Below are 13,967 nucleotides of genomic sequence, written 5' to 3'. Positions count from 1 at the left end.
ATGACAGAGGCATGCATACAACAGGTGCTCAGTAGATGCATGCTGAAGGAACAGGACTTCTTCCGGGGAGGAGGCCTGGGGATGCATGGCTGCCACGCCCTTTCCAGGAGCTGCCTGCGTCCTGAGGCCTGAGTCACACCTCCCAGGCGCTCCAAGTGTTCGCGTGCCTTCTGTGCCCCACCCCCTGACCCCAACAGGGCTGCCTCTGGCTCTGTTGTAGCCACAGCCAGGAGTCAGGAGCCCAGTGTCCCCTCCTGACGCATGGTTTTCATCCTGTGCCCTGGAGAAGCTGCTCCCGGGTCGGCAGAGAAGCACTCCTTCATGGTTCAGACAGGCTTCACTCTGATCCAAACCCTTGTGATGTTCAAGGGTGGCCTGCTTCTCTCTCAGAACCACGTGTCTGCTTTGTCCAGACATGGCTTCTGAGCAGAAGGAAAATCAGAGGTTTTACTGTTATTGTTAACAATGACCCAGCTCCAATACTTTGACCACCTGAGGCAAAGAGCTGACTCATTGGAAAAGACCCTGATGCTGGGAAAGATTGAAGGCAGGAGGAGAAGGGGACGACAGAGGATGACATGGTTGGATGGCATCATCGACTCAATGGACATGAGTTTGAGCAAGCACCGGGAGGTAGTAAAGGACAGGGAAGTCTGGTGTGCTGCAGTCCATGAGGTTGCAGGGAGTTAGACACAACTTAGCAACTGAAAAACAACAGCATCCTCTGTGTCTAAAGCCTTCTTCAGAAGTTTTGCCCAAGATTCTAAGAAAAATCAGAGAGGGTATTTTTTAATACACATTTGAAAAATGGATTCAAAGCCTGCAATTAATGTATTTGCTACCAGTAAATAAAGAGTCTAACTGTGACAGTCAGAAAGAGAAGACTCAGAATCAGGGCTTTGCTTGGGAGAAGCTGAAATGGAGCTGAAATGGTCCCCTCCATGGGCCCAGATGTGGTTTTGTTTTGGTTATTTATTTATTTACAATTTTAAAAATTCAAATCTAGCTGATTTTTTTGTTTTTGTTCTTTTACCAACAGCAGAGTTTCAGGTTTCCAATTAGCCCATGTCCACTCTCAAAGGAAGATCAGATGCTGCCCAGAACGAAATCCTGACATCTCAAGTCCGCGAGGCCATCCCTTGGGTTAGCCAATCTGGCCAGAAGTGTTTATAATACAACCACATGTCTTTGATCACGCCTCCAATTTGCATTAGAATCTTTTCTCCCACAGTGTGTTCTGAAGGGTCCTCATTTGTGGTTTGTCTCACGAGTAAAGAACTTTTAAAATGAATAAACTTTCTGTGTTCTCCAGGAACGAAATCACTTCTTGAACTAGAACTTGAGCCAGTTACTACTAACTCAGAGTAAATTGAACTTGGGACTTCCCCGGTGGTCCAGTGGGTTGACTCCACGCTTCCAATACAGGGGACATGTGTTCAATCTGTGGTCAGGGAACTAAGATCCCACACGCCAGTCAGTGAAGTAAAAAAATGTCTTTTAAAAATTATAAAAAGAAGTAAGCTGAACTCTTCTTTCTGATAGGTTCACTGTGATATTCCATTGTTCGCAAATGACTTCATCTTCTAGAATCACCAATAAGAACTAAAAGCAAGAGTGAAATAGAATAAAGCATTCCTAAAATGCGGGTCACAGAAACTCTTCCCCCCAAAAGTCTTATAGACCTTCTGGTCTTGGAATAAGGAGCCGGTTTTGTGCCATCACAGGTGTATAAGCATGCTTAGGGTAGAGTTGGCTGGAAGAGTCACCATGTTCATAAACCAGTAGTCCTCCAAGGAGCCTACGTGCTAAAATACTTTTGCCAACATGATGCCTACAAAGACGTTTTCTTACAGAGAGTGAATAAAACAATTCTTATTTTAGGAAACCAATGACGGACGCCTCTGGTCTAAGAGTATTTAAGTGCTACTGGGCTTTCAAAATACTTTCGATAAGTAAGTACCTGCTAACCACCAACAGCTCTCACTAGAGAAGATAAGCAGATAAAAGACAGCCAGAGCTTTGAGAGACTTCAAGAAAACAAAATAGAACAAAGCACAGTTAGCACTCTTTAGAACTGGTATTGGTTTGAGGGCAGGCGGGTGGGAGGAAGAGCTCAGGGCTTCTGAACATCTCTCCAGGTGAGAACTCGGTCCTCATTTCTGCCACGCGGTCCCCTGCGAAGCATCTCTCTCGGGTGCCTGTGCGTTGAGTTCTGATGTTTGAACCTGAAGGTAAATCTTGTTTTCTTTGGGTTTTGCTTTCCTGCAGCAACCAAAAAGAAAAATTTAAGTTACAATAGGAACTTCCCTGGTGGTCCGGTGGCTAAGATTCCGCACTCCCAAAGCAGGCGGCCCCAGGTTCGATCCCTGGTCAGGGAACTAGATCCTGCCTGCCACAACTATAGATCTGATGCAGCCAAAGAAATAAAAACCTCTTTTTAGTTTTTAAGTTAAAATCAATAATGGCATTTTAAGAATCTGTTGCAAAGTTTCACCTGGGAATAAATCTCAAAAGAGAAGGTGAGAACATACACAGCAGGTGATGAAGAAGAACAGGGTCAGCAGAGACCTCAGGTGGTCGGTTCTGGTTCTCCGCCTGTTTCACTACAGCCTGTGCACTAAGTATGGTTTCTTAGATTTTTACATAGTTTTTGAAAGTCAAATGTAAAATATTATTTCTTGACACTTGAAGAGTAGATGAACTCTCAATGTCAACGTCCATAAATAAAGTTGTGCTGGAACCCAGCCATGCCCGTTCATTTATGAACTGTGACTGCTTTCATTCTGAAAGGGCAGAACCTGGTGACAAAGATGGAACGTCCCCGAAGCTGGAAATATTTACTCCTTGGTCCTTTACAGAAAGGGTTTGCCGACCCTTCCACAGAGCATCTGTTCTGTCTCACAACCTCACCTGAGAGTCAGCATTCCATTCTGAAGCTGGGGCTCGGGGCTATCTCTCACGATTTCCTTTATCCATAGAGTAGGTGTGCTAGTGACAACAACTGCCTCACAATGTTTTGAGAGGATGGGGTGAGACGGCATCTGAAACTCAGTGAAGTTGACGCACTGCAAGCCATCTATTAGCCAGAGTTCCCATCACTCCCATTCCCTGACCTTGTTTCCTGGAAAGTAGGGAAGAAGGTGTCATTTTTTAACTGATCAATTGATTTGGCTACAAGGGATTTTGTTGCAGCACGTGGGATCTTTTAGTTGCAGCATGTGGAATCTAGTTCCCTGACTGGAGATTGAACCCAGGCCCCCTGTTTTGGGAGCATGCTGTCTTAGCCACTGGACGACCTGGGAAGTCCCAAGAAGGTGTCATTGAAATGCTCTCTCTATTTAAGAAATTCATATAGCTGAGAAGACAGATAATGAAATAAGTGGGGATTATACATAGTGAAAGGCATTATCAAGAAGAGAGGGTGTCCATGGCGGCATAGAGCTCCAGGCAGAAGCCCTGGCCTCCCCTGGCAGGGCAGGAAGGGCTCTGATGATGGAGTGAAGGGATAAACACAACATCGTAAAAGACGACCAAGTGCCTATTAACAAATTATAACGAAACTTTTCAAAATCAGGTAGTCAGCCTTAGCTATATGTGCCTACTCCTTGGGACCAAAGGAAGATATTTTCAGCAAGGACAAATGTGTAGCTGTTTGTGTCTACGACACATGTGACAAAATGTGCTTACAGTTCAAATAGAGTGTGTGTCCCTTATCAGTATTGAGAGATGAAGAATTTCTCAAAGCGAGGTGCACTGCCGGGTATTGATTGTCATTAAAAGATCAGGTTCCCGCATTCAGTTATGAAGTCAAAAACCTAAAGGGCCTAGGAATCTGCATTTTAGCAAGCTCCATTTGTGACTCCTCTGCAAAGTAAATTTGAGAATCACTGAGGAAATCACACAATGTGCATGAAGAATGGCAAGAATCTAAGATTTGTTGAACACCTACTATGTGCCAGGCAGTGGATAAGTCGTTGTCACCTACTTAACCTCATTGAATTTTCACAGCAGACTTCTCAATTAAGTATTACTGTGGCTATTTTTTAGGCAAGGAAATGAAGGTTAGAGGGTTCAATGACATTCCCAAGGTCACATGGCCAAGTAGGTGGCTGCCCCTGGACTGAACCTAAGCCTTAATGAGTCCCCAGAGTCTCTTCTCTCTACTTCCCAGGGACATGTGGGTCCTCACATGGAATCCAGAGAACCAAGCCTGTAATGACTATATCATCACACTTTTTCTCCTTTTCCTGTTTGATGGCTTTAAGGGTAGGACCCGAGACTCCACTGAAGCCCTTGTCCCTGTTACAGGAGTGAAAGTTTTAAGTCCTTCTTTGTGAAGAAAGTCACTAAGGAATTTGAATCAACAGTCACAAAAAAGACAGAAGATTGATATAAAAATAGCTCCCAACAACTCTGGGGTGAGCTAGGGGCCGTGGTGCTCCGCGTGGTCAGCATAGCATCACAAACAAAACCTCGTGTCTCATGGTTTAGAGCCGATGACTGTCAACCGAAAACGTACACTCCTGTTCTCCCTGCTTGCCTTTTTAGCCAACAGTCACTGCGTTGTGTTTCTCTCTGTAGCAGCTCTGGGGGTGATAACAGGCTGAACAAGACCTGTAAAGCTCTCCCAGGAGACAGGAAATGGAGAGTGCTCATAACAGGGAGGGCACGTCTAACATGGGCCCCTGGGTCCCTCAGTGGCCAGGGCTCACCTCTGCAGGTTCTCGGCATCCTCGATGGTCTCTGGCAAAGTGATCCCCTTGGTCTCTGGAAGAAGCAGTGTCATTCCCCCGGCAACCAGCCCCAAAGCCGCTTCAAACAAGACAGATTCAACATGGAGCCGTTAGAGCGTGGCCAACCCCATTTACAGATGATGACAGCTAACTAAAGAGATGTGTAGGCAATACATGTGTGAGGGCCACTTCCAAAAGTCAGGGACGTCTAGGAAATTAAAAGCGATACGATAACGGGGAAATGGCAGAGTAAGAAAAGGAAACACTTCCCTCCTTGTACACCTGTAATGTGCTTAGTCGCTCAGTCGTGTCCGACTCTTTGCGATCCCTTGGACTGTAGCCCACCAGGCTCCTCTGTCCATGGACTTCTCCAGGCAAGAATACTGGAGTAGTTACCTACCATGCCCTCCTCCAACCCAGGGATCCAACCCAGGTCTCCTGCATTGCAGGCGGATTCTTTACCAGCTGAGCTACCCAGAAAGCCTCATTGTACATGTACCTAAGAATACAGTTCTAAAGCACCTGATGTTTAAATAGTAGGGGGATTTATTGGTTCAGGTACCTTGGGAACAATAGCAAACTCAATTTTGACTAGTAACTATATATGTAAAGTATATATGTAGCAACTGTATGCGTGCACACACACTAAGTCACTTCAGTCATGTCTGATGCTTTGAGACTCCAGGGACTGTAGCCCACAAGGCTCCTGGGTCCATGGGATTCTCCAGGTAAGAATACTGGAATTGGTTGCCACACTCTCCTCCAGGGATCTTCCCAAACCAGGGATCAAACCCGCGTCTCTTACGTCTCCTACATCGGCAGGCAGGTTCCTTACCGCTAGCACCACCTGGGAAGCCCTTATTATATGTATATATATATGATATAATGTAATATGATATATAATTGTATGATATAAACGATGCACGCATGCTCAGTCACTCAGTTATGTCTGGCTCTTTGTGGCTCCATGGACTGCAGCCTTCCAGGCTCTTTTATCCATGGGATTTTCCAGGCAAGAATACTGGAGTGGGTTTCCATTTCCTCCTCAGAGGGATCTTCCCAATCCAGGGATTGAACCCGCATCTCCTGCACTGGCAGGCAGATTCTTTACCACCGCGCCACCCGGGATGCCCATTTATAAACCTACAGTGTATATGATAGCTACTACACATATACGACAGGGCGCCTAGGTGATGTGTACGTGGGCAGTGTGGGCCTCTCTTGCTGCTCACCCACTCCCACTCCACCCTACCCTCATGGGTTCACCTGGCCCAGACGTGGCAGCTCGCCACACATGGGCCGTCGATCTGCCCTCTGCTAAGTGGCAGGCTTGGGGAGAAGCGGAGGAGTTCCCTCCTCTTCCTCCAATCTAACATAACCAGTAACAAACCAGGTACTGAACTTGGATTCCCATTGTCCCTTTGTGTCCATTGTCAACTGTTAAGACCTGGAAGCAGAAGTGGAGTGATAACCTAGCATCTTCAAACCTCTAGTGATCGCATGTTAAGTTCACCAAAGTTAGGAGTCAAATTCATCAGAAACCAGGAGGCTATGTCAAAAATGCTCTCCTGTTCTATTCTGTAGAAGGAATTATTGGACTCCAGAGCCACAGAACAGAAACCTCTGGGCCATGTTATAAGAATGGCATCTTGTCTTTCCCGTGAAGCAAGACACAGGAGCCAGGAGACAGGAAAAGAGCAGGTACCATCCTTCCCTTCTGTACACTCACTGCGGGATACCATTCACTCATCAAGTAGTTATCAACTATTCACACTGGGCTGTGAATAAGAAATGGTAAATGTGCAATGAAGTCTTACCAAACAAAATGAGCGGTGAGCCTTGCCAAACCTCCATCAGCCTGAAGACGAGGAATGGGGTGAGAACCCCACCCAAATCACACAGGGAGGAACACACCATCATGCCAAGGTTCCTGGTAAAATACAGAGACCAAAATAGATGTCATTTCTGTGAATCAATTTTCCAAATGGTGAACTTAACGCTAAAGCAATTACACTGCCCATTCCCCAACCTCCAGGGAGGGGAGAGGGGCTGGAGATGGGGTTAATCTCTGAGGACTGGGCTTCCCTGTTGGCAGAGTGGATAGAAATCCACCTGCCAATGCAGGGGACATGGGTTCCATCCCTGGTCCGGGAAGATTCCACATGCTGTGGAGCAACTAAGCTCGTATGCCACAACCACTGAGCCCGCGTGCTGCAACTACTGAGCCTGTGGTCCTGAAGGAAGAGTAGCCCGTGCTCACCACAACTGGAGAAAGCCCAAGCACAGCCACGAAGACCCAGCACAACCAAAAATAAATTAATTAATTTAAAAAAATCACTGACAAATTCATCAACCGCACCTATATAATGTGCTAACAGAATGGCACATCCCAGCTCCAGGGGGACAGACGTGCCTGTGCTAGACTCTGCTAGCCTTGCCCTGTGAATCTCTTCCTCTGGTTGCCTGTTTATAACCTCTATAACAAATGAGTAAGTGTAACTGCTTCCCTGAGTTCCGTGAGCCTTATAGCAAATTAATGAACTCTAGGAGGGAGGTTGCTAATTCCGAGTAGTTAATGTCAGAATTTCATGTGAAATGCTGGGCTGGATGAAGCAAAAGCTGGACTCAAGATTGCTGGGAGAAATATCAGTAACCTCAGATACACAGATGACACCACCCTTATGGGAGAAAGCGAAGAAGAATTAAAGGGTCTCTTGATGAAAGTGAAAGAGGAGAGTGAAAAAGCAGGCTTAAAACTCAACATTCAGAAAACTAAAATAATGGCATTCAGTCCCATAACTTCATGGCAAATAGATGGGGAAACAATGGAAAAAGTGACAGACTTTATTTTGGGGGCTCTAAAATCACTGCAGATGGTGTCTGCAGACATGAAAGTAAAAGATACTTGCTCCTTGGAAGAAAAGCTATGACCAACCTAGACAGCATATTAAAAAGCAGAGACATTACTTTGCCAACAAAGGTCCATCTAGTCAAGACTATGGTTTTTCCAGTAGTCATGTATGGATATGAGAGTTGGACTATAAAGAAAGCTGAGCACCAAAGAATTGATACTTTCGAACTGTGGTGTTGGAGAAGACTCTTGAGAGACCCTTGAACAGCAAGGAGATCCAACCAGTTCATCCTAAAGGAAATCAGTCCTGAATATTCATTGGAAAGACTGATGATAAAGCTGAAGCTCCAATACTTTGGCCACTTGATGTGAAGAACTGACTCATTGGAAAAGACCCTGATGCTGGGAAAGATTGAAGGCAGCAGGAGAAGGGGATGACAGAGGATGAGATGGTTGGATGGCATCACCAACTTGATGGGCATGAGTTTGAGCAAGCTCTGGGAGTTGATGATGGACAGGGAGGCCTGGCGTGCTGCAGTCCACATGGTCACAAAGAGTCAGACATGACTGAGTGGCTGAACTGAACTGAACTGAATGTCAGAATTGGATTGTAACAACTTTCTGGAGATTTGGAGAACTGGTTGGTGTGATTAGAGTTTTTGCTTTCACATAGAGGGACAGGGAAGAATAAAGAGAGGAGATTAAGAAATGAAGGACGAAGAAAACTAGGGAGGAAACCATCTACTTGAAATGACCTCTTTATCACTGGCAGTAGTTTTTGATCATTCTGTCCTTTATGAATATAGCCACCCCAGTGTATTCCTGTAAATAATCTTGAGCTTTGGGTCGAAGACATGGTTAAATCAGGAACGATAAATCAAGAAAAGTTTTATCCTTTTAAGCTTCTTCTGTTACATCATTTGCACAATTTCTTACTCCCTAAAATGAGTAATTATAACATTAGTACATTTTTCTTCCCTTCCCAAGGTCTCCCTCTATGACCTCAGTTTAGTTGTTTCCTTAGTGTTTGCCATTATAATCTTTAAATATGCTTTGTAATTTACTTGATTCACCAGCTTTCAATAATATCTTTGTTTTTAACTGGGAGACATACTGAGAAAACTATCTGAAAAATTATCTATCCATGTTTATTGAGAGATTTAAAAAATAAAAATAGATGTCGACTTTTATTGAATGCCTCTTTTATCTATGGAGAGAAGAGTACAATTTTCTCTTTTATTAGCATGAACTATGCTATGATTTTCTAATATTAAGCTATCTTTGTATTCCTAGAATAACTCATCTTAGGTAGATGCATTATTATTTTAATGTGCTCCACTATTCTGTTTGGTAATACATTGTTTAGGATTTGAATTTATCATTCATAAATAATATTCACAGTTTTCTGTTTCCTTTGTTATTTGACACCAATATCATGAGAACTTTATAAACAATTTTTTTTTAAACTTCCTCCTTTTCCTATATTCTAGAACTGTGGATCACTGAAGTTTTCTATTAATTAAATGTTTTGTAAAACTATCCTATGAAACCATTGTGGATTTTCTCTTAACTACAATTTAGGGTCTTCTTTGTCTTAATAATTTTTGCCATAAATTCAGCTTTGTCTGATAAAATCGTGGTTCTTGCTATATTTTTGTTTCCATTTACCTAGTATGTGTGTGCTGTGCACTCGGTCACGTCTGACTCTTTGCGACCCCATATGGGCCGTAGCCCACCAGTCTCCTCCGTCCATGGGATTCTCCAGGCAAGAGTACTGGAGTGGGTTGCCATTTCCTCCTCCAGGGGATCCTCCAAACCCAGGGATCAAACACATGTCTCCTGAGTCTCCTGCACTGCAGGTGGATTCTCTAGCACTGAGCCTCTGCGGAAGCCCCTGCTGTGGGGCATTCCTTGCTTTTCAACCTTTCCGAGGACAAGTTGTACTTCAACAATGCAGCAAATTGTTGGATTTTGCTTTATAATGAAATTAGAGTCTTTTTACTTTTGTTTTTCAATAAATGAGTTGAGTCTCTTTATAGTTATTTAAATATCAGAAATGTTTGTTCTTAATTCTGTCATTAACTGTTTATCAATATTTTATAAATATTTTAACATATGCCACGTTTTTATTGTTTTCTGTGTCTTTTATTTCTCAGTTTGTGTTGGTTATATGTACTTTTTCTGATAATTTGGAAGGTTTGATTTTTATCCCAAAGATTACCTTTATAACTTTATGTAATACACTTAATACTTTATTTCTTTAGATAGTATTGGTTAACTATTATGAACTACTTTAAAATTAGTGTTTTTTTACTTTCTCCTCAAACCATCCCTCCATGCACTGACTGTAGTTAATAATATCATTGTTTTTACTGTTTGCCTTCATCTCTTAAAATATGCCTATAAAACCACTTAATTTATTCATTTTTAGTGATACATTTTTTCCTGGATAAAGTATTGAGAAAATCAGTGTATCACACCACCTCCAACATTCTCTCTCTCTTCCTTTCCAACTTTTTTTAGTTATTGAGCTTCCCTGATGGCTTAGATGGTAAAGAATTTGCCTGCAAGGCAGGAGACCTGGGCTCCACCCCTGAGACAAGAAGATCCCCTGGAGAAGGGAATGACTCCAGCATCCTTGCCTGGAGAATTCCATGGACAGAGGAGCCCGGCAAGCTGTAGACCATTTTTAGTTATGGCATTTCTGTATTGTCAATTTATATTCTGTAATCAAAACAGAAACTGAGGGTTTTAATCTCAGATTCGGTGATCACCATCAGTAATTTTGAAGTATTACTCCACTTACTGTGTTTACTGAGAATTTTTTCTCTAATAGCTTTTTTGGAAAAGTTTTGTAGGAACCATATTTTTTAAGGAACAAAATAATTGGATGTTGTTTTTATTTGGGAAAAGGAGTTTGGATAAAATTCATTGGGTTACATTTTCTGTCATTGGGATCATTTCAGGCATTGTTTCACTGTCTTCATCAAATGATATCAGCTTGATTTCCTCTTTGTATATGTGACTTACACTTTCAGCCTGGGTACCTCATAAACCTTTCTTTATCTCTGAAGCACAGTAACATAACTGGAATATTTATTAATGTTGTTCAGAAGCAAGTTTTCCTGAAACACTCACTGTATGCCACCTTCAAATCATAGATCCAAGCATTCTTTTATTTCCAGAAGTTGTTTAAGTTCTTTTTTTACTTAAGTTCTTTGGTTTCATTATTTCAATGATCTTCTTTGGGACATATGTATATATAAGCATAATCGCTGAGCCTTTTAAACTCTTTGCTTATTTCAATCTTACTTTGCAATTCTTAGTTCTGTCTTACCTTTCCTTTCCTTTCCTTTATCAATTCTCCCTATACTGCTTTCAAGGTGGTTTTCCTTTGTGAAAGATTTTAATATTTCTTTTTATTTTTTTTAGCCTGAGCTGACCATCAGTTGTCTTATCACACATTCTCCCAAGAACTTACATTCTCTGCTTTTACAGAGATGACTAATTCATTACTATTTTGCATTTAGTCATCGTACACTTAACTATACTTTTCATTTGCTTTCTGATAATATTTTTCCTATGCATTTTCTTCGTTTGTCACTTGCTTTTCCTCTTCCTTTCTCCTTTTTATCTCATGATATATCTGTATAGCTCCTGGGCAAGTTACTTTTTTATTTGTGATTCAGCATTCAATACTATTATTTCTTTCTGTAACAGCTATTTTAGAAGGATTTGTGGAGAGGGACCAGGGCATGCTTTAAGCTATTAGAAATTCTCTTTCTGGCCAGGGCTGTCTGTGATTAGATGCTTTGACTCTCTTATCCCTACTCATAAAATTAAAAGACGTTTGCTCCTTGGAAGGAGTACTATGACAAACCTAGACAGCATATTAAAAAGCAGAGGCATCACTTTGCCACAAAGGTCCATCTAGTCGAAGCTATGATTTTCCCAGTAGTCATGTATGGATGTGAGAGTTGGACCATAAAGAAGGCTGAGTGCCAAAGAATTGATGCTTTCAAATTGTGGTGCTAGAGACGACTCTTGAAAGTCCCTTGGGCTGCAAGAAGATCAAACCAGTCAATCCTAAAGGAAATCGGTCCTGAATATTCACTGGAAGAACTGATGCTGAAACTCCAACATTTTGGCCACCTGATGAGAAGAACCGACTCATTGGAAAAGACCCTGATGCCGGGAAAGACTGAAGGCAAAAGGAGAAGGGGGCAGCAGAGGATGAGACGGTGAGATAGCATCACTGACTCAATGAACATGAGTGTGAGCAAACTCCGAGAGATAGGGAAGGACAGGGAAGCCTGGGGTGCTGCAGTTCATAGGGTTGCAAAGAGTCGGACATGACTGAGCGACCAAACAACAACGGAGGTAGACAGTGTGGAACTGCCCACCCTGCAGGGTCTCTCTCCTCCATCCTGCCCCAGAGCGCAGTGCTCCCTAAGGCTCCTGAGTGTTCTCCCGCAGCTTGCCCGCCCCCTCTTCCCCTCCAGCCACACAGCATCCAAAGAAGGAAACACGTACCTCCAGCCCCCGCACCCATCTTGTTCCTCCAAGAAGGGATTGTGGGTCAGATCCTTCAAGCTCCCTTCCTACTTTGGAAAACCACTGGCCTGGTCTCAAATTTGGTGCCACAGTGGACCTCCCTGGAGTCTTCTAGACCCTTTTACATTCACTGAACGAGGCAGCCCTTTTCCTACACATTGTCTTTCAAGGTCATCCTACTTTCAAACATGACATTTGCAGTTTTTTTTTTTTCTTTTCTGCGTCTCCTTCCTTGTTGTTGCTATTAAATTATTTTGTTGAAATTTTCATTGATAAAAATGTAGATTCTCATGCAGTAGTAATAAATAACAAACTGTCCTCATGTATTCTTCTCATTCTTCTAATAGCTTTAGTAAGATTTCCAAGAGGAGGAAAAACATTTTTTTTCAATAATTTTAAGAGAATAAGTCTTAAAAAAAAAGAGAGAGAGAAAGATTTTACTAGCACACAGAGGCTAGAAGTGAGAAACTAGTTCCCATCTTTAAAATTCATAGGGCTTCCCTGGTGGGCCAGTGGTTCAGAATCTATCTTGCAATGCAGAGGACACGGGTTCATCCCAGGCCAGGGAAGATCCCCCAGGCCACAGAGCACCTAAGCCCAGGCGCCACAACTACTGAGCCTGTCTGTGCTCTGGAGTCCACGCTCTGCAACAAGAGAAGCCACAGCAATGAGAGGCCCACGTGTTGCAACTGGAGAGTGGTCCCCACTCGCCGCAACTAGAGAAAGTCTATATGCAACAGTGAAGACCCAGTGCAGCCAAAAATAATTTTAAATAATAAATAAATAAATATCTTAAAAAATAAAATTAAGAAAATTCAGGTCTCTGGGATACTTTAGTCATTCATTCAGCACGCACCAGGTGCCTGGTTAGTATAGCTACAGAGCAGTTTCAGGAGGTACAGACAAGTATGCTATGTAGTTTCTGTTTTCAAGGAGTACACAATATAGAGAAGAGGTAAAAACGGGTGGCTGATTTTCAATACAAAGCAGAGCGTGAGTGCGTGCTAAGTTGCTTCAGTTGTGTCCAACTCTTGCGACCCTAAGAACTGTAGCCCACCAAGCTCCTCTGTCCATGGGATTCTCCAGGCAAGAATACTGGAGTGGGTTGCCATGCCCTCCTCCAGGGGGTCTTCCCAACCCAGGAATCAAACCCACATCTCTTGTGTCTCCTGCACTGGCAGGCGGGTTCTTTACCACTAGTGACACCTGGGTCTTGACAGTTTATGTTGCAGACAGTTAGAAGGAGGATGCTTATTTTTGGCACAGCCAAAAATCAATAAATAAAATTATGAAAGTGAAAAGTGTGAGAGTGAAAGTCTCTCAGTCGTGTCTGACTCTTTGCAACCCCATGGTCTATACAGTCCATGGAATTCTCCAGGCCAGAATACTGGAAAGGATAGCCTTTCTCTTCTCCAGGGGATCTTCCCAACCCAGGGATCGAACCCAGGTCTCCCGCATTGCAGGCAGATTATTTGCCAGCTGAGCCACCAAGGAAACCCAAGAATACTGGAGTGGGTAGCCTATCCTTTCTCCAGCAGATCTTCCTGACTCAGGAATCACACCAGGGTCTCCTGCATTGCAGGCAGAATCTTTACCAGCTGAGCCACAACGAAGCCCATAAACCCGTAAGTGAATACTTATTGGCACCTGTATTGTAATCACTCTGGAAAAAGCCCAAACCTCCATGAACTGAAAAACGGACAAACACACCGTGGTCCATCTTCCATGCATGGAAGCCACACTCAGCAATAAGAAGGACTGGGGAACTGATACAAGCCACGGCGTGTATGGGTTCCCTGATGGCAAGCGAAAGAAGCCAAACACAAAAG

At 43.2% G+C, this 13,967-nt stretch overlaps 1 protein-coding gene across 2 annotated transcripts in view; it reads right to left on the bottom strand.

The window, feature by feature from the left end:
- Nucleotides 1-957: 957 nt before the first annotated feature.
- SLC22A1 (solute carrier family 22 member 1) overlaps nt 958-13,967 on the bottom strand; it is a 36,892-nt gene continuing 23,882 nt past the window's right edge. Inside the window, exons 9-11 of one of the 2 annotated variants that reach the window (XM_043888554.1) lie at nt 6,551-6,663; nt 4,713-4,812; nt 2,054-2,262 (exon numbers count right to left, since the gene is read on the bottom strand). In XM_043888554.1, coding sequence (XP_043744489.1) covers nt 2,154-2,262; nt 4,713-4,812; nt 6,551-6,663 — 322 coding nt within the window. In that variant the 3' untranslated portion in view covers nt 2,054-2,153. Of the gene's footprint in view, nt 2,263-4,712; nt 4,813-6,550; nt 6,664-13,967 lie in introns of both variants that reach the window. The other variant, XM_043888556.1, reaches the window with a different exon arrangement.

Source organism: Cervus elaphus, chromosome 26 (genome assembly GCF_910594005.1).
Source record: "Cervus elaphus chromosome 26, mCerEla1.1, whole genome shotgun sequence".
Classification (NCBI taxonomy): Eukaryota; Metazoa; Chordata; class Mammalia; order Artiodactyla; family Cervidae; genus Cervus; species Cervus elaphus.
This window is presented reverse-complemented; position numbering and strand designations above follow the sequence as displayed.